Consider the following 22,005-nt stretch of genomic DNA (forward strand, 5'->3'; position numbering starts at 1 on the left):
CAGCTGGGGCTACAGGGAGGCCCTGCCTCAAAAAGAAAAAAAAGACCAAAAAACAAAAAGAATACACTGTGTCATTCCCTTTGAGGTTGTCACTGTGTTTGCAGTCACCGTGAAGTCATGACAGGCTCAAGTTTCAACTCCTCCTATCTACCCTGCCATGATCTCTACCAGGTTACACAGCCACACTGAGCTTCAGCTGCCACCAGGAAACAAGCAGGAGCCCGGAATCAGACGCCCATACACCGAAGACTGTGGCCCAGGGTCAATGTCCCTGCCCAATCCCTTCAGGGCAGACCTGAGTCGAACCTGTGCCTGCTGACTCTGGCAGACTTCTCTGGCCTGGTATGGCATTTACAGGAAGTCTATGCTTAACATACCTGTATAAGGACAACAGGTCACTGGTGTGTCAGTGTGCCAGAGAATGCTGTAAGTAGCAGGTCTCACTTTCTTCTGTGCAGCCGAGGCTACAGAGGCAGTAAGCCAAGGGGGTGCAAAGGCTCCACGGCTTCCAGGGAAAGCACTTTGTAGCCTCAGAGAATCATCCGTTACACACATAGATGCCCGAAAACCCCCTTTCAGAAATGGTAGCCATGAACCTTGGTATCAGACGTCTGGAGCAAGAAGCTTGCTCTTGTCCTAGCGTCAAAGCACATAGTACTAAATGTTTTAATTTAATTTAACAGTGTATGTGTGTTACTGTGTATGTATGATTGTGTGTGTGTGTGTATGTGTGTGTGTGTGTGTGTGATCATAGCACAAGTGGAGGTCAGAGGCTGCACAGGAAGTGCTCTTACCTGCTGAGCCTGCTCTTACCTCACTGGCCCCACAGTCCTAGTTTAGCGAGGGTTAGAGGGTTAGAGGGTTAGAGGACATTGGTACACATTAGCCCACGTGCAAGGAACAGTACCTTTTGAATGATGCCACTGGCAACAGCATTATAAAATACAACTGGATAGTGATGCAGAAGTTCAAAAAAAGCATAGTCTGGGGATTGGGGAGATGGGTCAGTGGGTAATGGCCCTTACTGTCCAAGCACAGATTTGAGCTCCAATCTCCAGACCAAAGCATAAAAAGCCAGTTGTGCATATGCCTGTAAACCAGCACTCTGGTGGGGGGGAACACCAAATACACCTCACACATACGCCCCCCCCCCATGTGCACACGCAGTATAGCCCACATTCCTGTTTTAGCCACACAGCAACAAAGAGATGGCTAAGGAATTCAGTGGACACAAAACAGCATCACCCTGGGTGGCACACAGAGCTACAGAAAGGGCACCCACAGCCCGGACCAGTCATGCAGGATGGGGCCAGAGCCCACCAGTTCTAGGAGTTCCAGGGCCACACCCCAGGACTTAAGATACCTGAGTCACTCGCTGGGGATTTTTAGTTTTTGTTTGGTAGTCTCTGTATGGCTGGGTGATGCCTCACTTTGAGGACATTTCCTTAGTCAGTCACAGAATCCCATCCAAAGATCAGGGTGAGGTACATAGCACTTCCTCCTGAGTCACAGCACATTTAGCCACCAGGTGCTCCACACAGGGTGTTCCACATGGGGAGGACAAAGCACTTGCTTGAGGGGCTGGGACTTTGGACTCCTGAAGGGGAGCTAGCAAGGGGTCAGGTCTGGGTCTTTGGGAGACAAAGGTCAGCAGGGTTCTGGGGTGAGGGAAGCATGGAAGAAGGAGGAGCCCATTGTCCATGGTTGGATTAAAGGAGGATGCAGAACCTGCTTCTCTGGAGTTCCGGATGGTCCTGAGGAGGCTGCCAGATGGTGCCTGCTTCACCCGTTTTGGACCTGGTTCATGTTACCTGAGGCCTCTGAGGCTCAAGGATTTAGAATGTTCTAGTTTTCCACCCCTCATAAGCAGCCAGGCTCTCCCAGTCCTTCTGGGGACACCTCCTCCAGTGATTCCTGCAGCAGCACTTCTGACAAGATGAGAGACGTCATGCATGCAAGGTGACATAGCCAAGAAGCGGAGCTGACACGGACCCAGAGCCATTTAGGGGGTCTCACTTCCTGCCCATGACTCAGCTTACCGTCACTGTGCTTGAGATGGCTGTTTAAATGTCGGGCAGTATTAGACAAATGGCCTGGTTCCAGCTATGGTGGGGTTCTAGTGTCCCAGGACTGAGGGGTTCATGTGGTTACTGTGACTGGCCAAAGAGGAAATTATTGAATACATAGAGGCTGGCTTAGAGATGGGGTGAAGGAGAGAGGGTTAGGGGTGCATTGCATGCTGAAAGATCTCAGGTTTAGGGCTCAAGGGGGACCCTGAGGAGGACTGTCCTTTGGGATAAGAGAGTTATTAAAAGAGTTAATGCCATAGACAGACAGCATGGTGGGAGTTCTGGAGAGAGCTCAGGCCTATGTGGCAGAGTGGGGTCCTTATAGGTCACAGAGGAAGGGGGAGGTTCTGTACCATATGGTAAGTAAGTAGTTCAAAGGGCATGCTGAAGATCAGGCCATTGGATTCCAGGGCAACAGCATTGGAGAGGGAAGCCTTGCATCTTGAGAAAGGAATGTGTAGCCTTGAGGATGTGGGAGGAGCAGGAGGAGGATCATTTGTCTAATGTGTATCTGTCATATGAATAGAGTCACTGATGGCCCCAGACAGCTTGGAATGGGTTATCCTGAGGTTTGCACACAGAATCAGCTATAGAGGAAGACAGGCAGGCTGCAGATGAGAGTGACCTCAGCAGTGTCTGGCCTGGGTTCTGACACTTCCACACGTGTATGAGGCCCTGGGTTCAGTTCCCAGCACCAGAATAAAAATGGACGAAAGAAGTTCCACACAATGCTAGTTCATAAGAAGGACCAGTGTTCTAAACAAAAGACCAGCCTGGCTTAGATTGCTAGGTGAGACCAGCCCACTCAGGCCTCCAAGCCTGTCTCTAGAGAGGAAAGCCTACAACAACAGCGCTACGTCCCTGGGCTTTCACAGAAATAGGCCTCCGGTGAGCAGAACCAAGGTGTTGGGGCCAGAGCTGTGGGGACCCAGGCCAGTGCAAGTGTCAGGAGAGTCCACTTCCATCTTGTGAGAAAGGGACAGGTGTCCATTGTGGGGTCACTGGGAAGGGACCTGCCAAGGGGCCCACGGGAAGGGCTCCAGAGAAGGGAGAGCAGGGGTGGGGTGTGGTGGAAAGCACACCTACTGTGGAAGGAGGGCAGGGGGGCAGGGTGGAAACCATACCTACTGTGGAGAGAGGGCAGGGGGGAGGGGCTTTTGGAGTGGAGACTGTAACTTGGGAGGGGGCTGGTGGAGTCTGGGCACCTGCAGAGTCTATACCCTTTGTGAGCTGAGGAGATGAATACAACCTACAGGCCAGCTTTGTCTGAAAGTTATCCAGTGCTGTTCAATTTGTTTTGAATATTTCAGATAGATGAGAGAAAACCAGATCTTTTTCTGGATATGGAAGGACATACATAGCCTTCCTAATAAGGTTAAAAGTTGATCTTTGGTGACTATTTCAAACACATTTATAAATAAATGTCTCAGTCTGTTTCTAATGTTCTAACAAAATACCTGAGGCTGGGGAATTTATTTATTTATATTTAATTTTTGGTCTTTTTGAGACAGGGCCTCCCTGTAGCCCCAGCTGGCTTGGAACTCACTATGTAGACCAGGCTGGCCTTGAACTCACAGAGATCTGCCTGCCTCTGCCTCCCTTTCCTGGAGGCTGGGGAATTTATAAATGACAAAAACTCTTTGCTCAGGGTTCTAGAGGCTGGGGATTAACGCTCCAGCAGATCTGGTGGCTGGTGAGGGTTAGCTCTGCTGAGACAGCACCTTGACTCTCAGGATGATTGGTGCTATCATGCTCCCTCACCTCTAATTCCACTCTGGGAGTCCCACCCTCACCCTTCTCAAAGACCCCACTTCTACCACTGTTGCATTTTGGAATAAGGTAAATCTAGGAGAGATACCAACATTCACATGATAGCACAAGGTGGGTCCCAGGCAAGGGCTGCTGGAGTAGTGTGGTCTCCCAGATGGGGTGAGAGGGCACAAAGGGGCCACCCACCTAGTCACACTCAGCATGGTGGGAGGAGGGCATCAAGCCAGGAAGAGGAGGCTCCCTGAGGTGCTTGACCATAGCAGAACTCTCCAGGAAGGAGTGGGTGTGCCCAGGAAACATGACAAGGCCTCTGAGGCCAGGCAGACTGCCTCTGCCAGTGCAGCTCCCAGGGGGCCTGGCAAATGTCCTGGAGCTGTACAAGGAACGCCAGGAGGAAGGCAGCAGCAAGCACTGCCAGCCGGCAGCGCTAGACAGAGCCCCACAGCAGAGCCTTAACACAAGCCCCGAGTTATCTGCCCCTGGGGTCTCCTCCCAGCGTCCACCAGGCTCACCCTGTCCTGAGCTCTGGGGATCTCCTTGAGGGAAGGGGTCCCACTGTGTCATCCACCCTGCCTGGCAGGCGGTACGTACCATTGGTACTTCTGGAATGAATGGGATGTTTCATCAGTGATTTTGCTGGATATTTAATAAATACATTCTAAAGAAAAGCTAAAAGGCGGGTGTCGTGTGAAAATACGTACCCACACAGGACACAGCCTGCACTCATACATACATGTCTCCTTCACATGTGCATAAGAATCTCTAAGGGAGAGCAAATGCCTCTGTCTGAAGAATGTGAAGCTATCTTGAGGAGCTCCCTGGCTGTGCTCAGTCTTTCAGCTCTGAGTTCTTGGGCACAGGCACAGGGCAGCCATTTACATACTTGGATATTATGGTTTGGATATGAAGTATCCCTCTCAAAAAGCTCTTGTGTTGGGGGCTGGTCCTTAGCTACTGACACTATATTGGGAGATTTAGGAGGTGGGTTTAACTAGGGGAAACGGGTCTCTGGGGGTAGCTTCTTGCCAGCCCCTTTCTGTCACTCTCTGCTTCCTGGATCCTGGGAGGTGAGCTGCTCCCACCACACATTCCTGCAGACTTGATGCTCTGCCTAAACCCATGGGGCCAAGCAACCATGGGTCAAACCATCTGAGACCATGAGGCAAAGCAGATCTTTTCAGAAAAGTACCTAATATACTGGGTCATCACTGTCAGAGACCCAGGAACATCATAACCACACAAAACTTGGGCTCATTCACTCATTCAGAATTTGGATCAACAGTGATTTCCAGGTCATCCCCCAGAAAAGCATGTAAGGAAAGAACTTCTTACCCAGTGCCTCCTGGCTATGCCCTGGCCACCCCATCTTCCCGTGTCTGAACCACAGGCAGGGGTAGGCAGCTGAGGAGGGAGGGTACCATTTCTGTCACCTGACACCTTTGTTCGGTAGCCACACACAGGATTTGGCTGGGAGGGCTCCATATACACAGGCTCATGGATGAAGAAGGAAAAAACAGAGCCGAAGCCCACCCCAAAGTCAAAGCCCACCTGAACCCTCAAGATGGGAAGGAACAGCCAGAAGGCCAGACAAAGTGCCTTGGAGGTCAGCCACCTTACCTTGGGGGACCCCATAGAGCCCACCTTCTGTGGACAGCCTGAATAAAAGCTTTATTATTTTTTATACACATGATTGTCTAACAGTTTAATAAATGGGATATGGTTTTATACCCTGATAAGTTTAAATATAAATAAATCAGTGCCACCTGTACTGAAACAGCTGTCTTCCTTTATGTAGAAGTATGTAGAACCTCTTGAGACTTGAGAAGTCCTTCTTAAAGCTCTGTGGAGATGGCTCAGGTCAGAAGGTGAATCTGGGGAAACCTGGCAGCCCTGACATTATAAAGGCAGAAAGAAACAGAATGGGCTTTTGGTCTGTGCTGAACTGTAAGCCACGTCATGGCCACAGGGTGGAGGAGGCATGGTTTGAGAGTTTCATTTGATTGGTCCTGACACCTCATCTTTGCAGATGCCTTAGCTTTCAGCAAATTTAGGATTCATGACTGTTGTGGTGGCGCTCTTGAAGAGGGGGTTGTCCTGGGGAGAAACCAAACACAGACTCATCAGTGCAGAGGGGCATTAGGGATGATCTAGGAAGCCACCAGGTCAGTAGATGTCACTTTGAGGAGCCAGCCAGGAAGAGTAGCCTTCCCAGGGCCTGAGCCTCAGGGCAACACCTCAGCACACGCTCAGAGGCTGAGCCGCCAGGGAAGGGGATATGTCATCCCTCTGGGGCAGCTGTGGCCCTCACTGTGAGCAGTTACAGAGGAGGGGAGGCTGCATGCTCCACGTGGGTCGCCCAAGCAGAGTCACTTACATTGTTCCACTGAGATTTGAGCTTCTCCTTCTCGAAGCGTCTGTACTCCCGGAGGTCACTCAGGTGGGTCAGAGCCTTCCAGATGACCAGGAGGAGGACGCCAATTAACACAACACTTGCCACAGTGCCCCCTACGATAGCGGCGATGTTGGGGCCTTTCACGCACTCTAAGGAGGAAGCAGATGCCCCAAAGTGTCAGTCCTTCCCCCACAACAGTCAATGTACTATGCCTATGCTGCCATGGGGGTGGGAGGGGACTTTATTGTTCTCCATGCCTCATGGGTGGATGAAAGAATCGAGTCCTGCCGCCCTGCCCCCCAAAACAAGGCCAGGCCCTGTGTTTCCAGATGACAGACACCTCCAGGCCACTTGGCCTGGCCTCTGTGAAGCGGAGGCCAGGTGAATGGCCAACCTGAGGAGAGCCTGGATGAGACACCAACCTCCCTGGTCACCACCTGCTAGGGCCTGCAGATACTGTATCAGTTCTCAGGGTGGGGACATGCCTGAGGCACCCCTGGCCATCTCACTGTGAAATGTAGGAAAAGGGCACTGATGGTGAGCTCTGAGCTTGACTTGGCACATCCTGGCAATGCTGTTCTATGGTAACCAGTACCAAGAACCAGAGGCCTGTGCTCTGGCAGCTGAGGCAGCTTTGTGATGGTCTCCCGGCCCAGTCCTGATCTGGCCTGAGTGTGGGCCCTGACTGTACCAGGCACAAGGTTGGCCTTGACCAGGGGACAGAGGCACTAACTTGTGGACCACTTCCTGCTGGGCCTTGACTCTGACATTCACATGAGTCCTCTCCTATCATCCTGGCCTTTTTGGAAAGGCCCATTGTCCTCACGAATATTAAATAACTTGGCCAAGGGTGTACAAAACCAGACATGAACCCAAGTATGCCTATCAGAGTGACTGGGAGGGACCCTTGCCCACACGCCATTCCATTATATCTGTCTGCCCAAATCCCTCACCTCCAACATCTTTGGCCATTTTTATTCCACATACTTCCAAACTGTTCTAATCCTTAACTTCTCTCTTCATCTGTTGGGGACCCCTGGGCCTATCACCTGTTTCTCCCAGTTCTTCTCCACTGTGTTCCATTCAAAGGGAGGCTCTATCCATACCGACCCAGCCCACTCTGCCCATCTCCGCTCTGTTAGGTCCTGGGCCCAGCAGCAGCTTCCAACCACAGCTCTGACATGATGTGTCCACTTGGTCAGTAACAGGAACAGCAACTACTTTATACAATAATAGGATTGTGTCCACCCTGTCCCCTGATAAAGCTGTGTTTACCTGGCTCCTGACAGGATCATGTTCACTTGTTTCCTGAGGGGACTCTCTTTACCTGGCCCCTCAAAGGACCATGCCCACCTTGTTCTCTGATAGGACTCTGCCCACCTGGTTCCTGCTAGGATCATGTCCACACCACACCTTGACAGTATAGCACTCACTTTATACCCTGGCAAAGTGGCCAGTTGGGTTGTTAAAAACATAGCTTAGGGCTAGTAAGATGGCTCAGGTGGTAAAGGTGCTTGCTGTGCAAACTTGGTGACCTGAAGGTTGTTTATGTGTATAAATGTTTTGCCTGCATGCATATACGTGCACTTGTTCACACAATGCCCAAGAAGGTCAGAAGAGGGCATTAGCTCCCCTGGAACTGGAGTTAAAGACAGTTGTTAGCTGCCTTGTGGGTGCTGGGAACCAAATCTGGGTCTTCTGCAAGAGCAGTCAGTGCTCTTAGCTACTGAGCCATCTCTCCAGCCAGTGGTAACCTGAGTTTGATCCCTGGATCCCATGGTGGAGAGGATGGACTCCTGAGGGGTTGTCCTTTGATCTACACACACACACACACACACACACACACACACACACACACACACAAAATAATAGAAGTCGGCGTGGTAGCACATGCCTTTAACCCCAGCACTCAGGAGGCAGAGGCAGGCAGATCTCTGTGAGTCCAAGGCCAGCTTGGTCTACCTAGTGAGTTCCAGGACAGCTGGAGCTACAGGGAGACCCTGTCTCAAAAAGACTGCCCCCCCCAAAAAATAATAAAAGGAAGAATAGCACTGACAATAATAAGAGGCTTTTTTGAAAAAGCCCAACTTGGGGTTGGAGGGGAGGGCTCAGCGGTTAAGAACATTGACTATTCTTGCAGAAGACACAGGTTCGAATCCCAGCACTCACATGGCAGCTAATAACTGTCTATAACTCCAGTTCCAGGGGATCCAACAGCCTCTTCTGTCCTCCATGGGCATTGCACGACACGGGTGCACTTACATACATGCAGGCAATACATGCATACACATAAAATAAAAATGATAAAAATTTTTGCTGTCTTTTTTTTTTTTTGGTCTTTTTGAGACAGGGTCTCTCTGTAGCCCTAACTGGCCTAGAACTCATTATGTAGACCAGGCTGGCCTCGAACTCACAGAGATCCGCCTGCTTCTGCCTCCTGAGTGCTGGGATTAAAGGCATGAGCCACCACACCTGGCCTTCAGTTGGGCTTTAAAAAAAAAAAATTATGTAGCCAGGTGTGGTGGTGCATGTCTTTAATCCCAGCACTCCAGAGGCAGAGGCAGGTGGATCTCTGTGAGTTCGAGGCCAGCCTGGTCTACATCGCGAGTTCCAGGACAGCTGGGGCTATGGGAGACCCTGTCTCAAAAAGACCAAAAAAAGAAAAAAGCCCACTGAGTGTGGTCACTTTTCTTCTGGAAACTTCTAATGGCTTCCTGGCATGTCCAGGAACAGAGATGAACCCATCCAAGACTTGTGGGCCCCATGGGGTGCTGATTGTCCTAACTACAGACACTCCGCTTTCCTTTGTCTCAATGATCTCATCCTCCTCCCTAGGAGAACAGGCTCCAGAGACCCCTCTCTAGTGTCTGCAGCCTCACACTGCATTGGCTGTTGGTCCAGAGCAGGGCCATGTGCCTCCTCCCCCTGGAGTTTGAATCCAGAGACCAGGTCAGGATCTCCAAGTTCACGGGTATTCTTGGGCTTGGCAGGACCAGAGCCAGGTTGAAGGGCAACAAACAGCACTTAGGGACAGTAGCAGCTCAGCTTCCCTGAACTCCACAGGGGATTCTGAGGTAGCCAATGGGCATCATCCCTCAGGACTCTCCCAACGAACGGGAGATGCTCTGGCTAGGTGGTGTGGCATTGCGGTGTCCCCGTGTCCAATATGTACTGGAGTTACCACCAGGGGCTCTGCTGTCCATCTCCTCATACAGGGCCAGGTAAGGAGAACAAAGGAAAGAGAGTGGCATGGGGCAGGACGGTGGCATGGCTGCCAGCCCGCCTGCAATGCTGCCCTGCCCACATGTCCTGGATGGCTCCCCCACTGCAGCTGGGCTTGCCTTGCCCCTCAGAAGACAAACTCTTCTCTCTGTAGTACCTTCACTGTCTGTGGACTTATGGTCAGAGTTCTTGTCACCATGTCCTATCTGTGCCGGATCCTGGCACCACCCAGGCTCACCTCGGTTCTCTTCTACGTGGATGTTGTAAGTCTCTCTCCCATCCAATTGCTGCAGGTTGTAGGACATCCAGCAGCCCTCCGAGTCCCGCTCCTTGCAGACGCTCTTGACCTTTGAGAGGGAGCTTTGCAGAGTCAGCCTTGCACATGCTACACTGCAATTCTTCTCAAAGGGACCCTTGTTGAATTTCAGGCACTCGGCACAAGAGCTGTGGAGGTGTAGTGGGTACAAGAGCACAAGGCATGAAATGGTGTGATGACGTTCAAGGTGCATAGACGGACCATGGAGCAGGGTATCCAGAGACGCACGGTTATGCAAGGGAGCCCTGGTATGTCAAGGTGCAGAGGCATGCAGAGATGCACAGAAGTACAAAGGTGCACTGGTGTGTCAGGGTGTGTGAATGTGTGAAAGTACATGGGTATGTCAGGGTGCCCAGGTCCATGCGGATATGCTGGTATGAGGAGGTACTCAGGTGGGCCAGGCTGCAGAGCTGTGCAAGGCTGCAAGGATGATTCAGGGAGCACAGTTCTGCCAGGGTGCACTGTGTGTAAGGGGTGTGAACATCTGTACACCAGATGGTCCCCAATGAAGAGCCTGGGAGCTCTCAGGGCTCAGTGCAGGGTGTGAGTGAGGGAAGCAGGTGCTCCTGGGAGTGTGTGAAGGACAGAGCCCGTGTCGACACAAACCTGGTCCAGTGGCTCACGGGAGCACAGGCAGGATCCCCTGTGGAGGGAGGACCCCCTGTGGAGGGGGACCCCTGTGGAGGGGGGACCCCTGTGGGCATGCAGAGGATGGGAGTACAGCAGGGTACTGGCTCTGCTGGACTCTGCTGAGAACTACAGTGCACTGGTGCTCCCTGGGGGCTCCCAGATGGCCTGGCGGTGAGTCCATTGTGGGCAATGGGGACACTCACATGAACTTGCTGCAGGGCGAGGGGCAGCCAGGACAGTCCTCACATAGGGGCAGTTGGTAGTCTTTGTCACACTTGCACCGGTTGCACTCGCACTGACCGCGGCCACTGCACTCCACCAGCCGCGTGTTCAGACAGCCCTCAGTGGACCTCTTGCACTGGCAGGCTGAGCCCTGGAAGTCCTTCTTGCAAGTACACTTACCACAGGCACAGGTGCCCCTTGCTGGAAAATAGCTGAGGTCACTATGACTCACCTCCCTGTGAGGCCAAACCACCAAGAAGCCCCTCCCCCAAACTGCTCCCTTGCACCCACCTCCCAGAAGGATACCTGACCCACACAGACACAGAAACAGCTTGGTAAGGAGGAGGTTCACCAGGTCCTGCTGCTGCTGCTGCTGCTGCTGAGTAGCTCAGCGAGACTAGCAATCATCTGTCCATCTGTCCCCAACTCAAGATCCCCTGGTGTAAATGGATCAGAAAGCCCCTGCCGACAGCCCCTATCAGGGCTGGGACCCAGCCACTCACACGGGCCACCGCAGACTTGGCTGTCATATCTTTCACAGTTGACATTGTCACACTCGCAGTACTGCCCGAAGATCATCTTGTTAGGGACATCGCTGGTGTGGCACACACACTGCCCACAGATGCAGTCCCCCAGCCCCGAGCACACGATGGAGCTGTTGTCCTTCCGGCAGTTTCCCTCCAGTTCCTGGCTGCTCCGGCCCTGTGTCTGACACTCACAGTTTTTCCCAATGTAGCCGGAGTCACACCTGGGATGATGTGGGAGGGATTGTGCTTAGGCCCCCTCCAGGGATGGGGGCATCTCCAGTCCCTCTGGGCCCAGCTCTCATATAGGCACCTGTAATGAATGACATATCACATCTGCTCTTTTTTCAAAGGTCTCCTGAGCCTATGTCATGAACTAGACAAGGATGTCCCTGAAGGCATACAGGTGACCGTCCTGTCAGCATGACATCTCTGGAAAGCCGAGAATTACCTGAGAGCCAAGTTGATGGCTTGTCCCAAGTGGCCAGTATCTGTCCCTACTGACCTTGGGCCTGTGGCGAGGGCCTGTGGGGACTTGGCATCATTCGGTTGACAGGAGAATGTGGGGACATGATACATAGCTTAGTAGGACCAGGATGGTAATTGTCAACCCTGACAGTCCTGCAGTGTCCTGCTTCCTGGAGGAAGAGGCTGCACAAGTCATTGATCAATAGTCCAATCCTCCGGCCAAGTCAGCTTAGCCCTATGGGGAGGCTATGGACAGGGTGCCACTGGGCCAGGGGATAGCCACAGAGACATGTGCAGTGAGTATCTATGGGGGGGCACTCCTGACTCCTTGCTCAGTGACCCCCTTCTCCCCACTTCTTCAATCTCTGCTGTGGGTCTCAGTTTCCCTCTCTCATAGATACGGAGCTAGTTGGTGCTATCAGGGCATTAAGGGAGCATGGGGGAATTGATGTGGTAGGTGGGCCCTGGTTAGTGGGCTTGAGTCTTCACTGTCCCCACTGTGGTGCTGAGGGCTAACAGGAAATGAAGGCCATGGAACCTGAGTGCTCTCTGAAGGCTGGATAACCAATCCCTCCCTCTGAAGGAGAGTGCCATTTGGGCAGGACCTGTGGTGGCACTGGCAGGTGACGGCTAGGGGCTCAGCAGTAGGATGAGGGTTGTTCTTGTGTATGGGCTGCTGAAGCACCCATGTCACCAGTTAATGCCCCCTGTTGGGTGTACTGTATCCTTTCTCCTCCCTGAGGCAGAGCATCCCTGACAGGGTGGCCTATAGGGTCCAGGCTGCCAGGAGTGGTCACCTTCCCCAGAGGCACTCTGGCTGCATGTTGCCAGTCTAACAGCTCAGGGTCCCCAGGGTCAGGGAGAGCTGGGCTGTGGGGATGCCTACAAACCACCTGCCCCATGGGTGGGCTGTCTGCACCTGCCTCACCTGCAGATGCCACATTCCATGGAACCCTTGCCTCTGCAGAGGCCCCGCTCCTGGCTCTGGTCCCGGCACTGGCACTCGCACTGGGGAAGGACCTGTACGGTCACCGTGTCGGTGAAGCCCAGTGCCCGAATGACAAACGACTGCTCCTGGATACACTCTGTGGCTGTGACCTTCACCTGGAAGGTGACCTGTAGGGAGTGGGGGAGCTCAGGTGGGGTCTGTGGATGACCAGGATCACAGCCCTGTTCTTGTCCCCTAGCCCAGACTCTCCCACGAAGGAGCAGATCGGTGCGGAGGGAAAGGAATGTGTGGGCTTCCCGGAGCAGAGGAAGGAACGAAGCTGGAGCTTCGCTGGGAGATGGGACTGGGGTGGGATACAGTGAGGCCAGCAGGCCCCACGCAGCACTCGCTGGCCAGCACCTACGGTCCACAGCGGTTCAAACGGGGAAGCTAAGTCTGTAGAACACTATTTACCACACAAAATTGGGCATTTTAAAGTGACTTTTTAGCAATGCTCGGTAGAGCAGATCTGTAATCCCAGACACTGAGAAGGTGGGAGAAAGAGAATTGGGAGGTCAAGGACAGTCTGGGACACACAGGGGACTCTGCCTCAAAAAAAGAAAGAAAAGAAAGGAGAAGCCAAAAAGGAAGAAGGGGAGGGGAGGGGGGGCCTCAGAAAACTCATTCCCATAGTAGCATACTCCTTTAATCCCAGCACCTGGAAGGTAGAGACAGAAAGATCAGGCCATCCTTGGCTATACAGTGAGTTCAAAGGCAGCCTGGGATTCGGAAGACCCTGTCTTAAAAAAAAGCAGAAAAAGAAAAAGTAAGGAAAGAAATCTTACATTCTCATAGAGGAAAATATAGAAGTTAATGAATAAATAGGTGTGATGAACAACAAAAATATACACTTACAATTATGATAAATATCCTAATGGGTAACTGTTGAAATTATAAATAGTGAAAGGGATTCCAAAGGTACATTAGGTGCTGGAGAGTAACCACAGGCACAATCTGTAGACTGAACAGCCCAAGGTCACTGAGTGATGAGAGACATTTGTGTGGTAAGGCTGAAGAAGCAAGGAAACCTGGGTAGTATCATATGGGCCATGTTAGAGGGAGGGGGAGGGGAGGGAAGCAAATAAAACAAAACAAAAAACTAGGAGACCCTGAGCCACCAGATCTTGTTTCTCTAGCTCCGCACATCCAGTAGTTGCCCCAGGGGGTACTGTCATCCCATGGCCTGACAGTCTACCCAGGGCCACTATGGAGATCTGGAGTTATTCTGCTGAGTGGGAACCCCAGGTCCCTCTGCCTCTCTGCTCACCGGAACGTTGATCTGCACGCGATCGCAGTCCCCTCGGGATTTGTCTATGCTTGACGCTGCTCCATTATTGCAGAAGGAGTCGTAGGTGACTTTCAGAGTGTCAGGGAGGGTGGTGTGTTCCAGGAAGACTCTGGAGGACAGTTTCTGTAGGCAGAGAGCAGCGAAGCTCAAGGGTGCCGTGTCCGTCTGTCCCTGACCCTGGCCAGTGCCATCCTCATCAGTTAATGACAGAGACACTCGGTTAGGATTAAGGTTAAGGTTAGAGTTAGGAGATGGGGTACGAGTACCAGGGATGGTCCACCAGGCTGATGCCATGGCCTGTCCTGAGACAAGCCACCTGCAGGCAACTAAAATGGACACAGTCCGTGAGCCCTGTGAAGACTGTCCCCTCGCTGTTGAAACCAGGGTCAGCAGAGGGGGTGATTGCTGAAGTGATGTCAGAGATGAGAGACAGAGGAAGGAGAGAACATCAGAAGCTTCTGGTGGGTGAGCAATGATGTCATCACTCAAGTCATCCCTGCAAAGACAGACCCAGGCACAGGAGTCTGCTTGGCGAGCTTGGGGCTCACGAAGCTAGAGAAGGAAACAGGATCTCCCTTCCTAGACTTGAGCTCTGGTCAGCCACAGTGTTGTTCAAGAGCCTCCCACGCGTGTGTGCTGCCAGGCTCCAGGACCATTGGCCACAGGGAGCGCAGGCCTGCTGTTGGGAGCAGATTTTTGTTTTGATTGGAGACTGGATAGGGCCTGAGCCCTGAGCAGTTTCTGGTGCATGCTGGTATCCACCAGGCCCCTGGGCCTCTTAGGGCATGAAGCTGGGTACAACTGGATAGATGATACATCAGGGAGAAGATGACAGATGGAGGGACGCTTATCTGGGATAGGGCTGGGGCCTGGCACGCAAGATATGCTTCATCCCAGGGGAGTCTTCACAAGGCCCAAAGACACTATGATTCCTGGGGTCTCCCCACCCTGGGGAGCAGCATCTGGCCTTCCCCAACCATCTACCCCCGACTTCTCCATGGTGACTGGCAGGGAAGAGCCTCAGTAAGGAGGGCCTGGAACTTGTGTTTCAGGGAGTACCCAGGTAGGGACTGAACAGGCCATGTGTGCCGCCCACAAGAGACACAGAGCTGCCCTGTGGGAAATGACTGGCCATCTGTCTTCACCTGTGCAAGCCCCAGAGAGGCCCTGGTCTGTTTTCTTTCTCCCTGCCATGTCTGTGCAGAACTTACGAGAGTCCCCAGCAGGAGCTCCCAAAAGACAGGACTGCCTCTCTGCTGCTCATCTACCCTTGGGGTCCTTGCCTGCCCACTGGGCCGGGCTGGAGACTCACGTTGTAGGCATTCTTGATCAGTTGCACCACGTTGCTGGAGTCATCAGACAGCTCCCCCACAGCCGACTTTGGGATGATCTCAGTGAGTTTCTGTTAGTGAGGAGATGAAGCTGGCACCCGGTGCTCCAGGCCCCTCCAAAGTCACAAAGGTTTGTGATGCCTGGGGCCCCCCTTGTTCATAAGATAGCTCAGAAGACAATGAATACGTCCTGAGAGCTTGTGGTCAGCAATGTGCTGCAGGCTGCTAACGACAAGCCTTCAGGAAACAGCAAGCCCTCAGGAGATAGGCCTGTGGTCTGCGGCCTCTTATCGCAGATATTTGTGAGGTGAGGCAGGAGGATCACAAGTTCAGGACCTGCCTGGACAACCTAGCCAGACTCTGTCTCAGAATAAAAAGTGAAGCAGACTGGGGAATATGGGCCAGTGGCAGAGTGCTTGCCTAGAATGGATTAAATCTCCAGTTCTGATAAAGAAAAGAAGGGAGGGAGGGAGCAAGAAAGATGGGCATCAAAGCCCTGGGAGCCCCCAGCAGTCATTTCAATCTGATGGCATCTCAGAGTTGAGGACACACACTTGGCTCACCATGCAAGAGTATTTCTACCACACCAACATGATACACAGATCATAGCAAAATGTGATAAAATCACAGGAAGTGGCAAGCCCTGAGTATTGCAATGGGTTTGAGCAATCTTATTTTAATAGTAACTGTGTTCATAACCCTATGACAATTAACTCCAGCAGGACAGGCCTGCTGACCAGAAGAGGTGGGCCAGACAGAGCCCTTAGGTGACAGCCGGCCAGTGTCCTCTGCACACCTACGCTGGCATCATTCGTGGCTGTGCCAGATTTTATGAAGACAGAATGACCTCCAGGAACACATCACCTCCAGGACTCATCACCTCCAGGAACACATAACTGGCCAGGCCACCTCCCTGACTCCCTAGAATGGAGTCTGTCCCCTTCATGAGGCCATCATAACCAGCCCCCAACCTCCTCTGGCCTGCCACCCACTATCATTTGCCCCGACACACGATCAGTCCTGGCCCAGAAGGCTGGGCTCTTCCACGTCCAGTCTATGGAGCCTGCTCTCTACTTGGTTGGAAAGCTTGCACCCAGGAGGGTCTGCTCTCTACTTGGTTGGAAAGTGTGCGCACTGGAGGGTCTGGTGTGAGTAGTCCTCACATGTTCCCTGCGGCTTGACCATCTCCTGAGGCTTAGGAAGGCGTACGACCTCCGGCAATGGTTATTCTTGATTGTCAACTTGATTACACCTGGAATCAATGAAGACACCTGACTCTGGACAGGTCTGTGAGGTTGTTTCCAAGAAGGACTAATTCAAGGAGGAAGACCTTCCCCCAGAGCGAGTAGCACCTTCTGTTGGCCAAGATGTCTCCTGCCTGCCTTCCACCTCTGCTGGCGAGTGCATCTATCCTGTGTGCCACCATCCCCCACTGACATCTGCACCAGCTGCTTCTTCCAATGTGACCTGAAGAGCAGTGGCTCTCCAGGAGTCCTCCAGGCCTTCAGCAGCAGACTGGGACTGCTATGGCATCCAGCCTCGGGGAGCGAGCGGCTCCCGGGTTCTCAGCCTCTCTAGGGCATGACCTTTTAGGGAATGCATATTCATCCCATCAGTTCAGTTTCCCTAGGGCACCCTGCCTGATCCAAACACCGAAGCACAGCGGGTGGTGGGCTGCAGCTCCCTTGCCCATCATCATCCTGCTGTCTTCTGGAGCACAACTCCTCCCACTGACAGCAAAACTTCAGCTACAACTCTGTGAGGAGGGGACGGTCAAGCCCAATTACAAACAAAGAGACAAAGAGGCAGGATAGTCTCAGCCTTCTGCCCTGGCTGTGCTGAGGTAAATTGCCGTCCTCAGCAGCCAGCTCCCATCACGCACTCCACTCGGAGCATCCCTGGCCTGCCCCTCCTCCTCTTCTTCCTCGGTGTCTTTTCACGGACTGCCCCCTTACTGAAGCCTGGGAACCTACCAGTAGGAACGCAGGTCTGGCTGTTACCCCAGCAACCAGGGCTTGCCCAAGACCTAGGACATGTCCCGACCCAGTTCTTATTCGCAGTGCGCGATGCACAAAAACCTTCTCAGGCACTGTGTGTTTTCCTCCCCCAAGATCCACATTCATGCTGAGGCCAGGCCTACAGAAGGCCGCATGGCTGTACAGAGCCATGATGTAAGGGAACAGGTTGGTTGGCCTTAAATGCACATTCGTCTATCTATGAGAACAGGGTGCTGGCAGGGACCACTGAGGAACGGTGATCGTTCTTGGATGAGGGGGCAGCTACTTTCTGAATTCACTGGACAGCTGAGCTCCAGGGTCCTCACAGTGGCCCTCCCAGGTGGGCACTGCTGCCTTTCACAGAAGAGGAAACTGGGTACCCCCTTTGGAAGTGGCTTGCATGGTCTTGCTGCAGAGCTGAGATCTGAGGGTCTCTGACCCTGAAGAATGGCTCATCAGAATTTACTAATTCATTATTGCCAGGGCTTTCCATGTCTCAGGTCTCCAGACCCCAGCCCATGTCTCATTCTGGTCTCATCCTGTGTTGTGTGGTCATGACACAGAGCTCCTCTACCAGGGAGGGGTGCGTGTGACACTTTTGCTTTTAGCAAATTCCTGCACTGTGCTGCTCAATAGAGGTCAGTCACAGGCCTGCCGCCCACACCCTGCACATTCCAAAGGAAGGTGGCCCTTGGCAGTGACTCCCCGAAGGAGTGACTTTGTTTATCCTGGGCTTTTGCGACCCTAGGTGGATCAACAGTGTGACCTGGAAAGGGGATCTTGGGTCATGAAGGATCAGTTCAATCTCTGGAGGGTCTGAAGGTCCAGGTCAGCTGTGAGGCCATTTCTGAGACTTGGGCACCCTTTTCTGGGTGGTCGTGCTCTGTATGTCTATGTTGTCACACATCATGCAGGGAGCATTAAGTGCTGCCACGCTGTCACGGGGAGGGGACAGCTAGGAGCTTGAGCCCAGTCTCTTTCCTGGACTTTGTCCTATGCCTTCTCACCTCTGCTGACTTTACCCCATGTCCTCCGCTATGACAAATGTGACTGGGGGTCTAGTAGCTTTCCATGTTCTGTGGATCTGTCTAACAAATCACTGAGCCAGAAAGAAGGCTTGGGTGCCCAACAGCACATGAGCATCTTGCCCACAGAAGCTCTTCCACCTGGGACACCACCTCAGCGTGCAGTGTTTTCTTAAGCCGGGCGGTGAACATGCTCCAACAGCAAACACACAGGACAAGCCTCAGACAGTGTAGTGAGGGGTTTCAGGGAGCTAGCCCTCTGACCATCAGAAACTCTGTCCAGCCTTACAGCTGTGCTCTACACCACCGCTTGATTCAGTCACTGCTGTCTTCAGAGATGACTAGATGGAAATGATGCCCCTGCAGAGGCGGCTGCTTCCTACCCAGGAGGATGGGTAATGGTTTCAGAGCCAAGTCTAAGGTCTTATTTGTTTTGGGTGTTTGTTTGTTTGTTTTTTGGTCTTTTTGAGACAGGGTCTCCCTGTAGCCCCAGCTGGCCTGGAACTCACTATGTAGACCAGGCTGGCCTTGAACTCACAGAGCTCTGCCTGCCTCTTCCAGGGGGATTAAAGGCACAAACCACCATGCAGAGCTTTGTTTGGGGTTTTGCTCCTGCCTGTGGAGATGCTTTTGGGAGGACTGTCCCGACTAGCACATGGAAAGAGGAAGTGTTCCTGGTAGGCAGAACCAAGGTCTCCTGGGGAGGTAGCCCTAGGTGGGCCGGGCTCCTGCTGCTTAAAGCACACAGCAGTTATACTTTGGGACTTGCTTCCCTGGTGAAATCTGCCTGCTCTCCACCTGAGACCAGCATCTGACACTTTGTGGGGTGTGCCTATGTTCAAATGTGTGTCGACACTAGGGCAGGGGCGTTCCCCCAAAGAGATAGCGAGCTCCCAGCCTACTGTGTTCCAGCAGAGGGGGAATGAGCAGGCGGCACTGTGGAACTTCAAGATGTGAACACCGAGTGGCCTTAAGGCAGCCTCAACTTCCTCCACCGTGATGTTTACACCCAGGAAGCTGTGGCCGCTGGCCAGGCTGGCCACCCACAGGCTAGTGACAGCAGCAAAGCTGGGGCAACTCTGCCGGCCGCCTTGTCCCCTGCAGCTGAGACAGCTGGTCTCCTGAGTTAAACAATGCTCACTTACCTCGTAGGTTTTTACCATCTTCTTCGTCACTGCGAAGATGGGCTGGATGTTGCTTTCAGACAATTTGTGGGCCAGCTGACCCACCGATGGGTAGTCCTAGAGAGAGGGGGGCGTCCTGTCAGCCAAGCCTTCCAGGCCACTTGAAGGAAGCAAGTGCCGAAGCCAAGAGGTCTCAGCTCCTGCTCAGGGCAGGTCCCGCTTGGCATAAGGTTTATAAGTACATGACGGGATTGTGCTGGGGAAACAGCCACATTCAAATACGCAAAGAGAATACTGACAATTGTGATTCAGTGCTGGATAAAGACAGTGACTGTGAGCCATTGTTACAGGCTTCCAAGCCAACCAGAGCGTAAGCAGCATTCTAGGGAGCTGATCTTCTTCTGCTGGGGGACATCTCAGACATCACTCCTTACCACCATGATGCCTACTTGCATAGTGGAAGGACATTCAGCTTCAGGGAGTTTCATGGACCCCTGGATTCTTTTTTTTAATTAATTAATTAATTAATTAATTATTTATTGTCTTTTTGAGACAGGGTCTCCCTGTAGCCCCAGTTGTCCTGGAACTCACTATATAGACCAGGCTGGCCTTGAACTCACAAAGATCCGCCTGCCTCTACCTCCCAAGTGCTGGGATTAAAGGTGTATGCCACCATGCCTGGCTTATTTATTATTTTTTATGTGTATGAGTGTATTGCCTGCATGTAAGTAAGTACACCAGTGTCACGCAGTGCTCGAGGTCAGAAGAAGGCATCAGATACCGTGGAACTGGAGTTACAGATGGTTCTTAGCCACCATGTAGGTGTTGGGAACTGAACCCAGGTCTTTGCAAGAGCAGCCAGTACTCTTAACCATTGAGCCATCTCTCCAGTCCCTGGACCCCTGGATTCTATCTGCAAATATCACCCCCATCTGTGGGCTCCAGGTGGGCCCCTCAACATGGAGACCCTAAAGTCCTTCCCAGTACCTTCAGGAGGGCAATGCTGTGCCCTGATGGGGTCGTTACAGGCAGGCAGGAGTGCTAGCAGCAGTGTGATGGATGGAAAGGGTCCCTGCTGAGTCAGGGTTCCTGCCATGAAGACCAGGGTCAAGGCTGCCTTGAAGCCTGAGGTGGATGTCAGGGTCTCTAGGAATCCCTCTGTGATTTGTTACTTGTGTGTTAGAAGGAGGGGTCTGATCTCTGTCAGGTAACCCGGGCACGTGACCCTGCCCTCATCCTGCCCTCCTGTCACTGCTGCATGGCCACAGGAGGCCTGAGTGCCTCCCCCTTGAGCAGGTCTCAGTCCCCAGGACTTGGCAAGGAAGGCAGGACACTCACAAACTCATTGCTCCTCTTGTACATGTTGTCCTCCAGGTGGCAGCGGCCATCGTTGGGGGTCAGGATGGCACCCAGCTTCCCATCACCAGCAAAGTGGAAGCCATCATCTGTGGCAAACACCAGCAATCGCGTGACATTGCGCCAGCCAATTTCCTCCTGGGAAGAAGGCATTGGTTACCTTCCTCAGTTTCCCCTGAGATTAGAGAAACTGGGAGGCCTGCATGGGGCAGTGGCCTCACCGGGCAAGCAGCAACTTGCATCATGGCATCAAGTCCACCCTCAGGAGCATCCAGGTTTCCAGAAATCAGCTGCTTGCCAACCTCTGTCTGAAACTGGTTGGAATTGTCGGTGAGCTTGAGCACATGCCTGAAGGCAAATGGGGGCTGGCAGGCCTTCTCCTTGTTGGGGCACGGGTTCCTCAGCTTCTCAGGGTGCGTGTTGACGAAGGGCAGCACTGTCTTGTCCACGAAGGACCCGAAGCCTGAGAGATGCATGGCATGAGGCTGGAGGGGTAAGTAGAGGCAGAGGCAAGAAGCAAGGGCTCCAGACAAGAAAAGAGCCTCCTAGCAGTGTGAGAGCTGAGCCTCAGTTTCCCTGTTCTGTAGCAGAGCAAAGGAGAAAGCTCAATGGTGTCCATAGGAACATGTATGTGTGCTCACGGGATTCAAGCTTATGTGTGGTCATGTGTAGGTAAGTATATATGAGGTCATGTACACACGAGCCTGGCTGTTTGTGTGGGGTCGTGTACACACGTGAGCATGAGTGTATGCATATGAGTATGTGTGTATGCGTGGTCTTGTACTTGTAGGCATGGGGTGTGCAGGTACATACATGTGACTAGGCACATACACAGGCATGTGAATGCCTGCATGTGTGGGACCTTGTACATGTTGAGTGTATGTGCACGCAAGAATGTCTGAGCATGCATCCTGTGTTCAAGTGTACAGGTAGGCATCCTCACAGGTAGGTAACAAAGCACAGTACTCTCTGGAAAAGGGGTACCTTGTTCCCTCGTTCCACGTGCTCTGGCATATTGAGACCTGTGCTTGGTGAACATGCTGGTGCTGGTCAGCACTTCAAGTCTTGCCCTGTGACCCTAGCCTGCAGTTTGTTGTCTTCCTCCTCCTCCTTCCTCCTCCCTCCTCCTTCCTCCTCCTTCCTCCTTCCTTCCTCCTCCTTCCTCCTTCCTTCCTCTCCTCCTTCCTCCTTCCTCCCTCCCCCCTCCTCCCTCCCCCCCCTTTCCCTGTCTCCCCCACCCAATTGCTAGTTGCTTGTTTTCTGCTTCTGTCACAAAAATTTTT

The 22,005-nt window shown here is 52.7% G+C and overlaps 1 protein-coding gene across 1 annotated transcript in view; it reads right to left on the reverse strand.

Annotated features, from left to right (window-relative positions):
• Positions 1 to 5,608: 5,608 nt before the first annotated feature.
• Positions 5,609 to 22,005, reverse strand: part of Itgb2 (integrin subunit beta 2) — a 35,378-nt gene continuing 18,981 nt past the window's right edge. Inside the window, exons 6-16 of the mRNA XM_008840424.3 lie at positions 20,944 to 21,185; positions 20,705 to 20,860; positions 19,388 to 19,483; positions 15,202 to 15,291; positions 13,869 to 14,012; positions 12,542 to 12,729; positions 11,125 to 11,369; positions 10,603 to 10,822; positions 9,692 to 9,897; positions 6,214 to 6,380; positions 5,609 to 5,933 (exon numbers count right to left, since the gene is read on the reverse strand). Coding sequence (XP_008838646.1) covers positions 5,871 to 5,933; positions 6,214 to 6,380; positions 9,692 to 9,897; positions 10,603 to 10,822; positions 11,125 to 11,369; positions 12,542 to 12,729; positions 13,869 to 14,012; positions 15,202 to 15,291; positions 19,388 to 19,483; positions 20,705 to 20,860; positions 20,944 to 21,185 — 1,817 coding nt within the window. The 3' untranslated portion in view covers positions 5,609 to 5,870. The remainder of the gene's footprint in view (positions 5,934 to 6,213; positions 6,381 to 9,691; positions 9,898 to 10,602; positions 10,823 to 11,124; positions 11,370 to 12,541; positions 12,730 to 13,868; positions 14,013 to 15,201; positions 15,292 to 19,387; positions 19,484 to 20,704; positions 20,861 to 20,943; positions 21,186 to 22,005) is intronic.

This window comes from Nannospalax galili, unplaced genomic scaffold (assembly GCF_000622305.1).
Source record: "Nannospalax galili isolate Female #2095 unplaced genomic scaffold, S.galili_v1.0 scaffold619, whole genome shotgun sequence".
NCBI classification, from domain to species: Eukaryota; Metazoa; Chordata; class Mammalia; order Rodentia; family Spalacidae; genus Nannospalax; species Nannospalax galili.